At 43.1% G+C, this 18,873-nt stretch overlaps 1 protein-coding gene across 1 annotated transcript in view; it reads right to left on the bottom strand.

Moving 5' to 3' along the window:
- dennd1b (DENN/MADD domain containing 1B) overlaps positions 1–18,873 on the bottom strand; it is an 82,649-nt gene that overhangs the window by 16,797 nt on the left and 46,979 nt on the right. Inside the window, exons 11-15 of the mRNA XM_068743414.1 lie at positions 16,439–16,539; positions 13,831–13,876; positions 12,319–12,420; positions 3,991–4,116; positions 1,019–1,120 (exon numbers count right to left, since the gene is read on the bottom strand). Coding sequence (XP_068599515.1) covers positions 1,019–1,120; positions 3,991–4,116; positions 12,319–12,420; positions 13,831–13,876; positions 16,439–16,539 — 477 coding nt within the window. The remainder of the gene's footprint in view (positions 1–1,018; positions 1,121–3,990; positions 4,117–12,318; positions 12,421–13,830; positions 13,877–16,438; positions 16,540–18,873) is intronic.

Genomic DNA, 18,873 nt, shown 5'->3' with positions numbered 1-18,873 from the left:
ATATAATAACGGTTGGTATAAAACTTTGAAGTTCAAAACAAGCAGCTTACTTATGCATACTGGAATTAATTCATGCATGTGTGTGGCCGTGTGAGTGGAGTAGGGTTTGGTAGCCGATACTGTAAGGGTCATGGCCAGACCAGAGCTCACGCAGACCGCTGGCCTCTCTCACTTCAGTCCAAAGAGGAGTGAAAGAGATAAGCTCACTCCAACCCCAATGCTGGAGAAGAGGAGTATGTCGAGATAAGGGTCTGTTTCCTAATGCTACCGCTGAGGCGGGAGTCAGCCGGATGGATGGAGGCTTTGAACTGTTGCTCCCAATCTGTTCAGCCTGGGAAAATTATAGACGGTGCAGAATGTCCCGAGAAACAAAAGGCTGATTGAGGGTCGCTGCGCTGGAACTCTCGGGGGTAAATCACCCTCCCATCAGGGGTCAGAGAGTGCAGAGAAAAATTCAGAGGGTGATAAGACATTTTCTTCAGAGCCAGAGGCATCTCTGCTCGGCTCGGGGAAGTTTAGTATTGCTGAAGGGGATTGGGAGAAAAACATCAAGTAGGTGGCGTTCAGGGAAAATCCTGGGATCATGCAAAAACATTCCTGGAATCCACAGAACATACAGTCAGTATAAACATGAGTATCTCGTAGTCGACAATAATGAATCCAGAAATGTCCCGAGGATCAGCTTCAGCGCATCTTTGGCTGTTTTGAGGCTTAAGCATACATTTTAAAGATAGAATAAAATTTCACACGATTTTTCACAGTAAGATTCATCACAGACAAAGAGGCGTTAAGATGTACTGTACCTCAAGTGATAACCACAGTAAACTGTTCCTAGAGGTCCCCAGAACCCACCCAGAACCCACCCAGGCCCCTTTCGGGATCCTAATTGCTCAAATCCCCCCCGCTAATTGTTTGCGGAGCAGAAAGGGATCTTGAAAACGTCTTTCTAGGGTTGGATCAATCAGAGGACAAACAATCACCCACAGGCATTCACACACGTCTAGACGGCTGTTTGTACCTGTTTGAAGAGCTGCAGGTTGACAGCCACGGAGAGAAAGTTCTTCGTGGTGCTCGAGCGATGGCTCACAAAACTCTCCTCTGAGAACGTGATTGGCTCCCCCTGAAAGTCCACAGAGATATTACTGACAAAAGAAAATGATGAACACTATTTAGGTTAGGCTCATTTCCCTTACCGGTATATACCAACCTCTACTGACGGCAGTTCAGAAATATACCCGAGGAACCGAGGCAGCTAAGGGGCTTACATTATGCTAATATCGTTATGGACTTACAGGTAAAAAAAAAAATGTCTCTACAGTAATCAAGACGCATTTCAAATGACTTCCTCATTGGTGAGCTATAGGTGCGTGATAATGGAAAATGAGTCCAAAAGAGAGACAGAAAGGAAAGAGAAGGAAGGAGGATGACAAGAGCAGCAAAATAACAGAGAACAGTTCCCCACATACGATCTCCCCCGGACCAGAAGACGGTGTCCCAGTAAACTCCCCTGTAAACATGATCCCATTATTACTCTTTCTTACATCATGCCGGGTTGGCCTGTGAGCTATATACACGGAGGATGACAACAGAACCACCGCAGGCCAATCACAAACAGGCCCGCAGACATTTCGATTTACGTTCCCTCATAATTAACATAATTCTCACATATTTCAATGAAGCTCTAAATTCTCCGAGTGTAAAACAATGCGCTTTGTCTGTTTGAGGCTGTGAGCACAGTCTGGCACATAAAAACAACCTAACAACACCGGGGACTAACCCCATTTTCACGGATGGGCGGATCATACCAGTGGCCTAAATTACATCATTAGGAATTCTGCTCCACTTGCATCACTAAAAGTTTTTAAGTTGTATTTTCTCGTACAAGCCGAAGTTGAAGTAGTTTGTAGTTGCAGTTTAATCAGCTGAGCATCTGACTGTTGCAGCTTCAGACCACACTTTAGGCTGCACAAAATGGCAACCGCCAGCGTGACTGCAATCCAACTACCAGTTAGATTAGACGTCCTTAAAAGAATACAGGAGCATTACTTGAAAGTGTTTTAAGAGGGTCGGCACAAGAAAGCTTCCAGTTTGAGTATTTTTAAATGTCCGTGAATGCAGCACTAATATTAATGAAACATGTGCAGTACTTGTTAGCTATTTTTACACACATATTTCTATGAATGCATTACATCTATATGTGATTTTGTCTAGGTTATACTTGTTTGTTTGTTGTTGTGGCCCGAAAGCAACCCGGGGGTGTGCGACTAGAGGATTGGTTAATTATTATTTACAGAATAGTGACTTTAGAGCCAATAAATACAGCCAATAATCCTCAACAAAACAAAGATGACTAGAGATTAGAGTAGCGAACCAAATATCCTGTCGGCTTTTACATCTTGTCGTCATCCAACCTCAGAGGAGTGTAGAAAAGTCTACAAGTTTTAACACAGCAAATCTAAAAACATCTCTGGAGTATTAAATGATCCATCTTTGCTTACTACATCTCAGCCCTTCTTACCCTCAGGAGTGCATTAATTACCAATTATACCGTTTTTAAAGTTAAAGATGTGAAATTATCGGCTATCTTCCCAGCATTGACGACAAGTAGCAGGTAATTATCGTCTTATTTCAAAGGCAAACACAACCATACTAATAAAATACTTTAAAAAAAAATGCATATGGATAAATTGCAATTATTATTGTATGATGCTTAAAACATGTTTCCAAATAGCTGCGTGTAATTGTGCAGCAATAATACTGCAGCACATGAGAATATATAAATGTATAAGCCTTTGCTGCTTATCAATATGTGAAGGAACCTAGGCCGACACCACGGAGCCCTTTATAGATCAGATCATGATCATTGTTGATTATTTCAGGTTCTCTTTCCTGACATATGTTCTGCACCGAGCCAAAAAGAAGCACTTGGCACTTGAGGAAGCGTCGAAGCCGAAATGGATGAGTGAACAATATTTTTTCTAATCAGCTGAAAGCTTCTCGACTCATTATCAATTTCCAGTATCATTTAATTTACAACTCAGCAATGCTCCCTCCAGGAATCCACACTCCTCCTCCCGATCAAGCATATGGGCCTGTGAATCCAGCAATCTCAGCTCCGTCGCGGAAGGTCTTTATCCTCAGCTCAGAGTAATAACTATCTGATATTCCACAAATATCAGAACAAAGGGAATATCAATAGTACGATTGGGATGGCAGATTCAAACACACTCCTGCGTGTGCACGTGTGGTAACTCTTTGCGGAGATCCTGCCTAAAAGACAACATGGTGAGAGAACTGAGAAATGCATATTGTGCCCAGACATACACAAACACACAAACACACACACACACACACACACACACACACACACACACACACACACACATCCATTGAGTCTCACTGCTTGTGTCAGAGGGGAGGCGGTCTGTTCGTATACTGTCTGTATACACAGAAAGGAGAGGCAGCATCAATAATGTAGCATCTTGACTCCAGGAGTTCACAAAGTCCAATTAATCTCAAAGCCAAAGGAACAAAGGCTTCGCTCTTTGACAAACAGGACATGCTGTAGTTTGCTGTGCTCCGGCTCAGACTTGATAAGCAGAAATGTTTGAGAAAAGAAATGTTAGGGGGGCTTTGTAAAGGAGAGTAAAACACCAAAGGTGGCTAAAAGGGATCTTCAAAGGGAACGTCCAAACTCTTTTTGCTTCCTCGGACATTTCAGCGTCTCAGACAGGCCCACCTTAGCTCTAACGCTGCAGCTGAAACACGGCTTTTATATCCAGTCAGAACTGCCCCAGCCTAACCAGACTCATGAAATATGTCTCACCTCACCCAAACTGAGAGCGCGCCGGCATGCGGCGCAGGCTAAGAAGAATATTCTCATGTATAATATTCACACTTTTAATCTTTGGCATTTATAATTAATAACTAATCAATTCAAAATAACTTGGTCATAAGTGGAAGAGAAATAAACAATGTCCGCATCCTTACGGGTTTATATCTGAGGGCATCGCGGTAGGATCCAAACAGAGCGGCCTGCCCTCTCAGGAAGGCCCTCGCCACGCCACTTCCTGTGGCTGTTGACTGCTTCTTCAGCTTGCTCTTCAGAGAAGACACCTGGGTAGGCAAAAAGGGAAGGGGAGAATGAAAGCGTTAGAGGGGGTGGAGGAGGGATGGAGGGGTAAAAGTTAAATTATCACCTCTGAAATTGGTGGAGGAAACAGCTAGCCCATTGTGGGTGTGAAGTATCACATTTGCAGGTCATCTCAAAAAGTGAAAGGAAAGAAAGGAAAATGCTTCAGCCTTCTTTCCAAGCTGGTCGGCTGTGCTACTGAGAGCACCTGCTGCTTTGCTAATTGAGCAAAGGATGGGGGGGAGCAAAGAGGAAATGTAAACTCGCATCCCCACTCTTCATCTCACCCTCTCTTTTCTTTTTATGCTGCCAGCCCCGCTCTCCTCCCATCACCTTTTCCCTCCATTTCTTTTTTTCCTCCTGCTTTCCCCTGCCCTCCTCAGTTCACCTGAACTCCCTCAAGACAGGGACTCTTGACATAAAAATGTCTTTAATTACTTTCCCCTCTCCTGGATCTGCCACCAGGACTCAAAGCAGGGAGTGGAGGAGCAAGCAGGCCCGAGCTTGTTTTAGGATGACAAAAGATTCACCCCGGCCTACCGGGGCCGTGGGGAGTCCGGGAGGGAAGTTGTCAAGAGGCTCTCCTCACCTGCTTAGCAGAAAGTCCGATTGTGTTGCGCCAGAGCGAGGAGGAGGCAGAGGTAGCGCGAGGCCTGCTGCTCTCTGTGTGGGTTGTGCCAGCTTAGCACAAAAGCACGAACTTTGACTGGGCTGCACAGAATGTCTCGATCGCTGGAGCACGGCTCGGTCGGGGCTTTGATTGTGATTCCAAAAGGTGGAGAAATAAAAAACCTATAAATTTACTTTTCAATCAAAATTTGTGAAAACGAGGTCAAGTATAATTCCTCACTGAACAATGATTTACTGTTTGTCAGCATGTAATTAGCTAAAAGTGCTCAATCATTTCATAAGACACGTTAAATAAATAAAAAAGAGCGCTGCTCAAAGAAATGCGGCTGATAAGGATTTAATATCTCGCTCACGGGTGTGAGAACAGAACGGATTAAACCTACGTAAGACTGTCATACCTCATTTCACTGCTCTGATTGAGCACAGACAGAAAAGTGACTGCACATGCACTAATAGTAAACTGATCAACCCACCAGAACAGGGCAATTAAGCTTCTTTATTTTTTTTCTTGGCAGTAAGACTGAACTGCGTATTTCAATGTTTTGCTGAGTCGGTGTCAGACGTTCATGTAATTGTCCACGTCTGTAAAGAAATAGAACAAATTCTATCCATCATTCTTATCAGCTTTAATAAGCAGCAGTATTTGCAGGTATGAAGAAGAAAGCATGAGGCGAGTCAACCGTTAAATGACCAGAGTTCATTTGTAATGTGATCACAATTCGATCGGGTCCATTTAATTCAGGCGTGGCCGGCGCACCATGCTGTGCGAAGAATACTGCGGTCTGGCATCTGCAATTAGTCTATGTGGAAGACTTAAGGGAGGAGAAGCAAAGTATTAGCACATCTCGCACAAAGGACGGAAAAAGAAACGGAGCGGCTGAGAGGGAAGAAGAGGAATCGAGACGGAGAGTGGCAGTCTTAATCTGGGACAAAGACAAAACGAACAGCGTCAATTCCTCTCCCCTGGGCTTCCTCGCTCTCCACAACGTCCCCACGCTACCACTGAAAATGCTCCCAGGCATCAAACACAAGGTTTATCGTGGCTAAATTAACAAGTGTCATCTACATATTCGCTCATTGTGCAAAGAACTTTTATGTTTATGTAAAAGGATTTTCTGGAATTAATATTTCATGTTTATGTGCGTTTTTTTATTGATTTTTTTCATCCTTTTTTTTTTAATTCAGGGGGAGAATGAAAGCGTGCAAAAATGTCAGTCTAAGTGGAGGGAGGCATACCCCAAAGACTGTGAGCGAAGATGGGATGGCAGAGTTTTGAACTGCAAAACTCCAAATGGGTACGAGCAAATAATTTTAATGAGGTGGGGACACCGCCTCAGATGTGTTTTGTTTTCCAGTACTCGAGTTAAATGTCTGATGAAGTGATAAGTTTAAAGGCAGACATTCCCTCACTGCCAAGAACGGTCACATGTGGTGATAAATTACGGTGTCACACATAAGAAATACACAGAAGCGCACAACAGATACTAGAGTACCGTTACTGTGAGCAGCAGAGCAAAGAATAGTCTAAGGTGCGTTTCTTCCTATCCAGCATCAAACAAGAGATGTATATTTAGTTGTTGGGTTTTGAATAAGGCACCGACGCCACAATCATTAGGTATGCCGCCGCGCTAATGGCTCTGTCAAACTAATTAACTTCTACAGTTTGAGTAAAGCTAACGAGATGCGTACAAGCATCAGAGGGAAGGCCAGACTCTACAGGTGATAACCCAATTTGGAAGTGACATTTTTTAGTGTAAAGTCACAGTGGCGGTGATGAGATCAAAGGCAGTGAGTCCCCCATTGGGTCCAATTAGAACTACCGTATAGCATTGTACAGGGAAGGGGCGGCGGGAAGAGCGAGAGGGGAGTGGGTAGTTGGAGGAGAAAGTGTTGAGTTATGATATTCATAATCTATGCAGAGGGGCCTTTCCAGTACAGGTCTTCTCCCCATAGCTGTGATCTTTTCAATTTACATCAAGGGAAGATGGTCGGCAATGAAAGCGGGGCATCCAAAGCGCACAGTCCACAGAGGGCAGACACGGGGCCTCATTAAGACCCGGCCCAGCCAGGCCCAAACAGCATTTGAAGTGTGTCACATAAAGAGCATAGGGTCAAAGGTCAGACACAGAACAGATCTCCATTTAACTCTCCAGCTGGAGACGTTAATTAGCAGGTGCAATGATCATCCCTGACTGAGCGTAAGGGATGATACCACCGTAGGCGACACCAGGCACATGTGTGAACGTGCGGCTGATTGAGCACGTCCTCACATGCATGTGTACTAACAAAGCTATTACACAAAATAAAAACATCAGAGAGCCACACATGTGGATCCTGAATGAGAATAATGTAAGAATTGCATTTTTTTATTCAGGCAACAGCTTCTGGAGAATAAAAAATAAAATAAAAAATCCAAAATTCTTTGAAGTAACCGCTACAGCTCTTTTTTTTTTTAAACTCACACATTGTCTATTGGACTATATTTCAGTGCAAAGTGCAAAAATAATCAGATCGCTAAACATGTCAAACCTGTGGTCATTGCTGCAAATTACAAATTGGAAATTATCTGCTCCTTTTATTTGACAGCAGAATTACAAACAGCAAAAAAAGCACAAAAAATGACAAAAGGTGAATCATTATAGAGTAACTGAGAAATTGAATGAATTGAATAAAGAAAGAAAAAGTTGTAAACAAAACTTTGAATATATATTTAGAAATTGCCCTCTAAATCTTCACCATAGCATAAAAAACCCTTCCAAATAACGACCCTGACACTTGTCTGTTGTTCAAAAATAAATAAATAAAAAGTTGGGTTTTCTTCTCACAGAAAATAATGTTGTCTTTAAGCTACTGTCCAGGGAAAGAAAGCCATGGGGATGCAATTAAAGAACTACAAAGAAAAAAAATAGTTATGAAAATCTCCCACTTTCTTTTGATGTGCTGCAGTCTGAACCGAACACACACACACACCAATACACACAAACACACACGCACATTATTTTGAACAAAGACTCACAAAGCAACGGCATATACGCTCACGCACGTACACAATGTGCATTCAAGTTGAAATCCATGAAGGCATTCCCTGCTGTAATTTAAAGCAAATATTAGATCTTTCAGGATTTCTTCTAAATTAATCTTTATTTTCAGTCTTATGGTAAAACTGCACAATAATAGGGATATTACCGAAGTTGATGAGTGCAATCTATTAAAACTAACCACATAAAATCACATTTTATTTCCTGGAAAGATAGCAAAATAAATTGTGGGGAATATTAAATCAGCAAAATAAAATTATGAAATAAATACGTGTGTAAAAGTGGGGAAAAAATACCAGAATAGATAAAACGTTAAAGGACGTAGTGACATATAATTCTTAGTCATTAAACGTGATGATGTGCTGCTAAAAAAATGCAGCAATACATTCGTGAGGCAAAGTGAAAGGAGCAATGAAGTAACAAAGTTTGTGTGCGTGTGTCTGTGCATGCGTGCCTGTGCACACACACACGTGGGTGTGTGTGTTTTAATAGGGCTATCTCATTGCTATGAGACTCTCCCCGGTGTGGGGTTACTTTGTCAAGCTGACCTCTTATAGCAGCTGAGCGGTTGAGTTTTGCATACATAATTAACTACAGCTAAATGTCATCTCTCACTTCAATAACGAACGCAGTGGGTGAGGCTCCGCTCCCTTTTTGACTTCTAATCCAGAGCGAGCCGCCGGTCGAAAATGTGAAACTGAAGTGCAGCTTTCAAAATCCACACAAGTGAATGGATGGCTGCGAAACCGCCGCGGAGACGCCTGTAATGAAGGGCAGCAAATTCTGGTATAAACACAACCGCATAAGCAAAGCGGATTCTTTGCAATTGTTGTTCAATGGTGCAGACAGCCTCTGGAATACTACAGCATGCATCCGAGGTGGAGTAACCGCATTCCATGCAAGGGGCTGCCGTGCAGCTGGATGCGCACGCGAGGGGCTTTACTTGATTATACTTGGAAGACACCAAAGCAGTGAAACGCTTGGCTCCACCTAAACGGAAAATGGACGGGATGTGACGGACAAACTGGAAACCTGTGAGCAGCAGAGGTTTACTCCTGAACTAGATCTGAATGGCATTGATGAACATTCCCGGCCAACAACATCTGCCTTCTGTGCCCGTGCATCTGTATGTGCGAGTGTTTGCCTGCTGTCGGCTGCGCGCCGCTGAAGACGATGATGTAGATGTTTGTTTTTGTGGGAGCATCGGAGACTGAACACCAAATTAAAGCCGCGATGTTTGATTAAGTGTGCCAGGTGATCTCAGGAGAGGCGCACAGACACAACCGCAACCCCCTCATTCATTTGTAAACCTCCAAATGAAGGCTTGAAATACAGGAAGTAGGAGTGCATGCTGTAAATTCCCCCCTTTATTGGGAATACAAATGATCAAATGTATGAAGGCTAGGAACGTATGGGTACACGGTGTCAGCAAAGTAGCGCGAGGCAAAGAGGAGGAGAAGAGAAGGAATTAGGCTGTGATGTGAAAGAGCATCTGGAAATAAAGATGTGAGCTGCATTGTAGCGCCGCCACACCTTGAATGTGTGACACAGAAGGAATAATACATGAAAAAAGAATCTTCCTTCATTGGTTTGAGATCAATTGCCAGGATCAAATAAAAATCTGATTCAGTCACACAATGTTTGTTTTCAGAATTAACAGACTCCTAATTTGCTATTCTTGGATACTTTTAATGACTAGCGCAGTAAACAGCTCCACCAACCAAAAGCCAATTATAACTTTATCAGCACAATATCTGTGCAGAAGAGGAACTGTCGATCTCGGAATAAGAAACAAAAAATACCTTGATCTTCCAAGGAAATACCACAGACCACCCCCCCCCCCCTTTTTTTGGAGTATTTCTTTACAATGTGCTTGTCAAAATATTGATTTTTACTGACAAAAGCACCTTTTCTCAGAGATTAGTATGATTTATTAATGTGCAAAAACTTCCAGTTCAACTTAGACAATCTGAAAATATGCTAAAAATACAAGATGTAAAAATAAAAAGACAATTTCTCCAATCATATGCAATGTTTGCTGAAAACAGAAAAAGACACAGACTCAAATATAAGGCAACAGAAAACTTATTTGATCCGCATTATATTTTCTACAAAACATACTTGTTAAAAGAAGAAATATTTACATTTAAAAAGAAACATCCAGAACAAAAGCACAGCTAAAGTTGGGCCTTTGATTCATACGTTGTTTACGACATAAAAAAAGGGGGGGCCAAATTTATTCTTTATTATTGTTGCATCCTTTTTTGACCCATTTCCAATTAGTCTATTATTCAGATCTTTCCGTTTTCTTCTAAACGGAACTGCTACTGGCATGGAAGCGTTTCTAATAGTCAATAAATCTAAAATATTAAGTGTGAAATTGCGGGGAAAAGACCATTAAGGGGCGGGCGCTAGTGGAGCCAGTGTAGGAGTCCTGTCTGAAGGAGGATGGCTAATTCAGGACAACTGTGAACTCTGAACCTGCTAAAAGCACGGCCACTGGTCAGCCGAGCCACGTAATAGAGTCCACATGTGCTCACAGCCTGCGCTGCCATAATTAGACGGATCTCTAAAGTTTGGCTTAAATCAACCGCAGAGTGCTTCGTCTTTCCTCTGAGGCAGACCTAAAATACGTCCAAGAATCGCCTGTGGCCTTTACCTTTGAATCCATATCGGCCTTTACGTATTCACGCAACGTGATGCTGGCTTTTAAGTGAGAATAATAATTACGTCATAGGTCTCTGCAGTAAGAACTTTCGCACCGCATAAAGTCTGAGCATTAAGTAGCCGGTGTTAGGATGAGAAATACAGAGAAATAAAGAGCAGCTTTAACAGCACAGAAAACAACGTGCAGCGTTCAGAGAATGGCTCGGCATTAATCGGGATCCCAGGCCTCTGTTTGACAAACATCTCCATGTGTGTAAACGCAACATCAAATGCCATGTGGCACGTCTTCATCACTAACAAGCAAACTAACACGAGACCTGGATTTCCACTCAATTAGTACCTGCTCGCTTTCTTATTAATCTACTAGCCCCGGTGAAAAGATGAGAGGAGATGGGATAAAAAAAAAAAAAAAAGGAACAGGACTGAAAAAACAAACAATTTGTTGCGATAAATGCATTAATGCCAGTGAAGATTCAGTTTCAGGTGGTGTAATTTGACATGATATGTGGGCTACGTTCTGTCATTAGTCAGGAAAGATGGTGAGTGGGGGATCAAAGCAAAAAGGCTCTGAGGCTGCCACTTAATTTATCACACGGCAAAGACAAAGGCTTTTCTCTCCGCTTCTGTCGCTTTTCAAAAGCCCTGACTCCTTTCTATGACAAACTCAGTTTGCGGTTTAATGTAGGACTCGAGTCCCTGGGTGCAGGAAAGCAAGCAGGCAAGGAGTTAGAGGAAGGTGCTTCAGCCAGACAGGCATGAGAATCGAACAGCGGGTGCAAAAAAAAAAGAACGTCCAGGCTGGTGTAAGTAGTGTGGAAGAGACAGAGACAAGAGGGAAGGCAGGTGTCATGAAACTCCAGCAGCCAGGCTGCGATGCAGGCGGTAAGGCAGGCGGTAAAGCAGGTAGGCAAACGGGCTTAAAGAAAGGATTACATTGTTGCAGGTCGTAAGGAGATATTAATATACACAACAACATCCATCGAAGGCTGAGCGGCGCTAATTCAGGAGGCGCACGAGCGAGTCTGGATGCTGCCGGGCAGAGGATTGAAATATAAACTGCTGGTGGAGCAGGAAGTCCGTGGAACCTGAGAATAGTCCGTTATCGGTGTGGGCAATAGTGGGTCCATAGTCTCTGCTGACTGAGGAGGAGGAGAAGCTTTAATACACACCCCAAGAATATCAGCTAAACAAACAGATTCCTGCATCAACCAAGACAAGAGTGTGTGTGTGTGTGTGTGTGTGTGTGTGTGTGCGTGTGTGTAAATGTGTAAGTGACCCTGCCGCCTTGGTGACGCTCCTGTAGTACTGACCGGCGTCAGTGCTCTGTTAATTAAAGAGACGATGCACTGGCAGGTGGCTTCACTGCCCACACTGGTAATTGGCCCCCTTCTTCCCACTCTCTCCCCCTAGAAGATCACCCGTCTCTGCCTTTTCTCTTCTCTTCTCTTCTCTGCCTCCTTCCCTCCCTCCCATCTCTCGTTCTCAGAAACGTGCCAGTGGGCAGGCAGAGACGCAAGACTTTGTGAAATAATGATTAGAATGGATGGAGATGAAGGGAAGGGAGTTGCACATTTTCCCACAAGCCTCTGATGGTCGGGGAATGCTGTTCGCCTTCAAGCGTCACGCGGCGCGGCGGGAGTTTACTTTAGACAGCCACAATCTGAGGAGCCAGTGCTGCAGTCATTAATGATGTGGGGAGGGGACGGAGCCACACTTTGACAAGTTTCTGCATGTGTGTGCGTTCGCCTGCATGAGGACAGCGCAATGTGTGTTTAGGCAAGCGAGATCCGATGTGTAAGAAGGAGAAACAAACCCGCTGTGTGTGTGTGTGTGTGTGTGTGCGCCTCTCACCACGTCACTGGGCAGGTTGTGCAGGTCATCAAAGGGACTCTCCAGGGTGTTGGTGTCCACGTTGAGAATAACAACATCCTCCAGCGACCGGCAGCGTACTCTCTGAGGAAGGAGATGTCGGGTTGTGTCAGTAAAGACGCAAACCGAATTCTAATCACTCCCTAACAACTGATGAATAAATCTCAACCTGTAATTCTGAGGACCAAAAAAAAAGTCACATTTTGCATGCAGATGTTCTTGCAATAATTCATTTCAATCCATCTTTCATTAACAGCAATTGCTCTTCAACCCTGGCAGAATCATGAACGTCTTAAGATTTTTAAATAATAATGAATCTCTTTTGTCGTCATTAAGTCCTGAAGCTCAGACCTGAAAGGTTGTTTCCAGACAGAGCTCTATCAGTCCTGCACCCGACGTTCAAAAACACACTGTCATCACATTCGTTAGGATTAATGGCAACAAATGGTGCGTGGGGGTGGGGGGGTGGGGGGGGAGCAAATATTAGAACATCTTTACTCTAACACACACGCACAATGAAGAATGGCTCTGAGAGGAACATCTTGGTCTACGAAAACCCTCATGCATCAACAACAGCACAGCGACGCTGCGCTGTGCTGCGTGCATCCTGATGGCGACAAATTCAACAATTATTTCAGTGTGGTGCGGGACGCAGGCAGGTGTGGTGGTGGTGGTGGGGGGGGGGGCAGCATAGTGTGTGAATTTCTAGTTTGTCACTTTTGTGACAGCCTGTGCAGTGGAGGCTCACATGCTGATCTGGACTAATTATGTAGTGGCGGAAAGGGGGTCTGTCACGGATACAGAGTGGGATAAATACTGGCGCTGCCGCAACTGTCAGACAAATATCACACATAAACACACACACACGTAAACACGCGTGCATTACAACATATACATTTTTCCTGCACACAATAGCCCTAACGCACGCACACTTACATACCGAAACTCACACACAAGTGCAAGTGTGCACGTGCTCGCAACACGAATTCACACACAGCAGTGCTGGTGACAGCTTGGCCCCCCCAAACCAACACAGAAGGTTTAACAATGAAGTCGAAAAGCTCTTTGTCTGCAGATACTTTTTCTGCATTTCCCCCATTGTTGTATTTCTAGATGAGAATGCACACGAGCAAGACAGGGAGATAAAATGTAGGGGGGGGGGGGGTTTACATCCTTTTTTTAATTCTGTCTTACTGCAATCTCAAATATTTCATAGCAAATTTGTGCACTCAAATTATTTGCCATAACCGGTGTAGAATTAGCTAAGCGTAAATTTATTCTGGCTTCCTGTCTAAATTTAATTTATTCTTTATATATCTGACGCAACAGGGAACAACATCAGCATGTAACTTTTAATATAAAGGGAAGCATTTGCACCTATAGAGGTGGGCTTGCAGGAGCATATATAATACTGCATATATATAATATAGCATATACAGCCATTCAGTAAAATGGTATATAATTACACACAAACCCACAGGTTAACTCACATACCTCCAGCAGACTGAGGTGAACTCCCACAAAGTACGGCATGGGGGCACTGTAGACGGAGAGGAAAACAAAGTGAGCGGTGTCAGAATGAGAAGGCTTAAAGAAGGAAAAGACTATTTAAGGAGGCTAGAGTTGCATACGTAGTCTATTTCACTCTACATTGCAGCTCTGGAATAACAGTGTATTAACAGATGAGTAGTCGGATAACTAGGAGACAGAACAGCTCCATCAAGGCTACTAGTGTACTTGGTGTACATTTAGGATCTGCTCCTTGGTCCAGATCTGTCTAAAAGTCATCTTTTCCCCAACTCTTCCAACAATTTTCAAGTATTTCTCTGATTGGATACTTTTCTTTTTAAATTCACTTGAACAAAAAACAGTTTTTGCTGAGAGCACGATTTAAAACAAGGGCCATTACTCCAGTAAAAACCGAGCTGAGCTGAAATATGTAATAAAGCTGTTTATAAAATGTTGTATTTATTATGTAACGCTATGCAGCAAGTGCTGATTTTGAGTTAAGGGCCATAATTTGACTGAAAATGATTTCAATGTACGTATTAAAATATTGAAGAAAATGTAATTCTCCTGTCTTTAAAGCTTTCTGAGAGATCTCGTTCAGATTGTAAAGCTTATCAGCACAATTTGATTTATTTGCCAGAACTCAACTACACTGAAAGAAATATTGTTACATTTATATAATTGTATTGTCACACGGCTGCTCAAAATTATGTTTCTCAAGTTTCCATATATTTTGTGTTGATATTAAATTTAACGTAATTTCTTCTAATTAATTTTGAGTTAAATTAATTAGTTTGAATATTATAATATTAATTAGAAAAAAGACAAGTAGGATTTAATGAATGATTTAAAATGTATTAATACAGACCAGATTAAATCAGGTAACATTTGGAAGAGCTTGGATTCAGTTTTGTATTTTCTTTTTGGTAAAAACAGTTTTTCAGCAGTAATTGCCAAATTAAGTCTCCTACAGCACTCTTTAAGCATGTCTCCTCCTTATTACCCTTTGTAATCTTATTGCCTTGTTACAGAAGTTGCAGTCTACTCTTATCCAAACTGCTAACACTTGATATCAAATTATTACTTAGCATTACAGCTTAATTATCACATATTACCATATTATTATCATTTTGTAATATAAAGTGCCACACCTAGATCCATCTAAAACAGCTAAAAGTATTAATGTTGAAAATATCTGAATACTATTTCCTTTGCTTCATTTTATTTATCAGGCATCAAATTATTCAATTATAATCCTATTACATCTAAAATAGATTAAAATGATTAATGTATAAAAAAAAAAACAAGATTAAGCATTAAATGTTAAATAGCCCAAAATTGTAAAAAGAAATAAAAGGTCCAGCTAAAATGTATTTTACCAGCAGCTAGAAATGGTGACATAACATAGACTTAGACATAGAGACATCATCAGGACATCAGCACCAAATACATATGTTGCTCTTTAATCCAATTATGTAGGGACCGGCTGCCTGAAAATCAGCAGAACGCCATGACACTTGAGCGACTGGGAAACCTCAGACTAAGTGGTGAACAATCACCACTTCCCATCCGGTGCTGCAGGGCTGCTTTCTGATCATCCACGCGGTAAAACCGCTTCTGCCTCGTTATGTCTCTGAGTTTTTGATTTTCAGTCACTGTTTGGAGGCTTAAACGGTTAAAATGAGACCTATTATACAATTTGTCTACAACTGTCAAACATTAATGGGTGAGGGGGGGGTATGCTGCACATACTTGATGGAGGGTTCCTTCTAACAAGGTGGTGGATTCAGCAGGTGGCAGGGAATGCTTGAATGATCGATTACGTTTCCCCATGCACCACACTGAATAAAAATCCACATTCAAATGACACAAATGAGGCAGCAATAATCAGATCGCTTTTGGGTTAGAGGATTCCTGGCCACAGCGGCTCAGTAATCAACTTAAAGCCAACAGCAGGCCTGTAGCTCTGCACTTCTTTGTTTCATGAATATAGAGCATCGACGTTCCCTAACATTCGCACAGATACACGCGAACAGAGCTTCTAATATAATTAACGGCATGGAGGACACTCCTGTGATTGAATAAGATCACGGTGAGACTTCACAGAGTGTCGAAAATCACATTTTACTGTCAGTGATGAATAGCGCTTTGAAGATGCCCCGTCGCTTACGGGGAAACGCCGCAGCGTATGAGCTAAGCTGACTTTCCAAATCTGGCTTTGTTTATTCCTACAGATGTGAATTTGACCCGATCACGTGCGGATGAGCCCCCTCTGCTCTAGGTGGAGACCATTTTCATTGGCTGGGCGGTAACGAACCCTAATGCGATGAGGGTGATTCTGCGTGGCCATTCGTTAAGTTGAGAGGCCACACAGGAAAAGGCACGCCATGATGGGAATCCTCCAAACAACCCGGGGAGTGGGTGGGTGAAAAAGCTGCAAACGTGTGTGTCTGCACTTTTAAGACTAAGTTTTAGAAGCGGAGCTCGACTCATGACAAGCACGCAGTGAGAGAAGGAGGGGCGTAAACATTTATCGTGATCGTCCTGATGTGCATGCATGTGTTAGACGGGGGGGGGGGGGGGTCGGCCTTACCAGCAGTAGTCCAGGAGATGGGGGGGCAGCACAGGGATGAAGATGTGCTGCCAGTACATGGGAAAGAGCAGAGCAGCCGCGCCGTGGACGCACGCCGTTAACTAAAGAAAGAGAAGAATCAAGAGATTCAAAACATTGCTACATGCTGCTAACCGGAAGCGCCGATAGCTCACCATAAAGAGTCAAACAAATCAAAACTCTGAGCTAAATGTGCTTCCAATCTTTTCTTTTCTGATACATTACTATAACTTATTGAAGTTTATACACTGATAAGTCTATAAAAGAATGATTGAGGTGTTGATGCTTTGTTGTTGATGCGTTGATGTACCGTATGTTAGCCTCTAATCTGACAGAAACCCTCAAAAAGAGCAGACGTGCCTGCTCTTACTGTGCCTGAGAACGCGATCTGTGAGCTATTGTCGGAGGGAGAGGAGAACAGACCAAAAGCCGGAGATCAACCGCTTGCCTTGAACTCGCGACAAAGCACGGCAGAGAAGAGAGAGATTGATGAGGAGGTGAAAAGAAAAGTATTGATGGAACTGACATGAGGAACGGCAACACATGCTTTCCACACATAGCGCATGAAAACAATGCTGCATCCGGATTGATTGATTGGTGTTTGAGTCATAGCTGCTGCAACACTGCTACTACCACACGTGGAATTAATAATAATAATAACACAACACAGATGCTAACCCACTTTTTATATCAAGTTTAATAGAAAATACTAGCTTTATGTTTGTTATTAATCACTTTCCAAATCAATGATGCAACGATCTGCACAAAGGCAACAAAAGGAGCCCAAAGCAGTGCTGAAAGTCGGCATAAAAATCAAAATCACCCGTTACTATGGCCGACAAATTAATGAGAAAATAACCTCTTACAAATAATGAGGAGCAATCACATGAAGGAGGAAGCTGCCGACATTGTCAAAAACCAACATTACAGATCAAATTAAAGTCGTCTCCCATTGTCTTAAAGCCGGCATGCCCCCTCTAGACATCCTATCTGATGAAAACCCAGCTATAGTAGACCCGCAAAACACACACACACACACACACAGAAGGAGAAAGGCGTTAGCTCATCCCCCAGATTAAAATAACATGATTAAAAATGGAAAGAGAACAGAGGTCTGAGGGGCTCCTGTGGGACTTCATTAGGGCAAATTGCCAAAGAATGAAACATGAGTTAGCCAAGAGAGACTGCGGGGCTAGGCTAATACCACCGGGACCCCAGAGCAGCAGCCGCTGTTACACTGCTGCAGCTTCACAGCCAGTGTGAAGCGGACACACGCTATCACACACACACACACACACACACACACACACACGAGCACAACCACCAGGAGACACACATGGTGTCGCCACTGACCAGCCGAAGGAGGGCGAGTTTGAAAGCCAAGGCTGAAAAACCGCAACAGAACGAAGCCCGGACTGCTCCGAATCCGACCAAAAATCAAGCTGTCATCTAAAAAGAAGTTCGTGCACGTGTGGGTGTGTTAGTTCCAACTGTCTCCATGCACCCTCTCACACACACACACACACACACACACACAGTCCCACAATTGTTAGGACTTAATCAACATTTAATTGGTGTCTTGCTCTGCGTCTCTGCATATGCATACTTCCACTGCCTGCCGTCTTCAAATAAAACACAACAATGCCACGCTCCTGTCAGGATCAATTCCCTGGCAAACACTTTGTTTTTGGTTAATTCTGAACGTAAATCAATGCTATGAATATTAATGTGTGAAAAAGAAGCACTTGGTTGGAAAAGCAACCGTCAAAACCGTCACACGATTCTCCCTTTTTTCCAAAGAGAAGACGCGATGGGGCCATTAAAGTGTGATGAAGAGAGGTCAGCGATCCAGCTCCGGCTGATATACATCCACACGTGCGTGCGTGCGTCTCGCACACACACACACACGGACACGCACGTGAACGCACTAAGTGGAGAGCCAACAGGCGGGTGTATTCCTCCTCTGGGAGTGTGAGACAAGCCCCAGCCATTCACTGGTACCAGGAGGTAATGGCATAGAACATCTCGCTAACCAACTCCAATTATCTCCACCAGGCCTCAAGGTGAGCCCCCCCGACTGGCATGATTTACTCTCAGGTTGAAAGGGAAAGCAGGAGTCTTTCTCTGCGCTTCCCTTCTTCTCAGGATCGGTGGCTGACTTGAGGGAGTCGGCTGTGGGAGGATTACTGAAACTAAGATAATGATTTATACAGCAAATCTAGATTTCTGTTTTCTTTTATTTGCCATCCCCAAAGCGATGGAGGTGGCAGTGTGCCTGAGATAAGGTAACTTGGCGAGAACTCCAGAGGAATAGTTCACATATCTGCTTCTCTAATTCGGCTGAATACAAATCCCTATGTCCTTGTTGGGTTTTTTTTTTTTTTTTTTTTAATGAATGAATGAATGAATGAGGCAAA

The sequence above is a fragment of the Brachionichthys hirsutus genome, chromosome 9, assembly GCF_040956055.1.
Source record: "Brachionichthys hirsutus isolate HB-005 chromosome 9, CSIRO-AGI_Bhir_v1, whole genome shotgun sequence".
NCBI classification, from domain to species: Eukaryota; Metazoa; Chordata; class Actinopteri; order Lophiiformes; family Brachionichthyidae; genus Brachionichthys; species Brachionichthys hirsutus.
The sequence above is the reverse complement of the archived record's forward strand: the minus strand, read 5'-3'. Positions and strand labels throughout refer to the sequence as shown.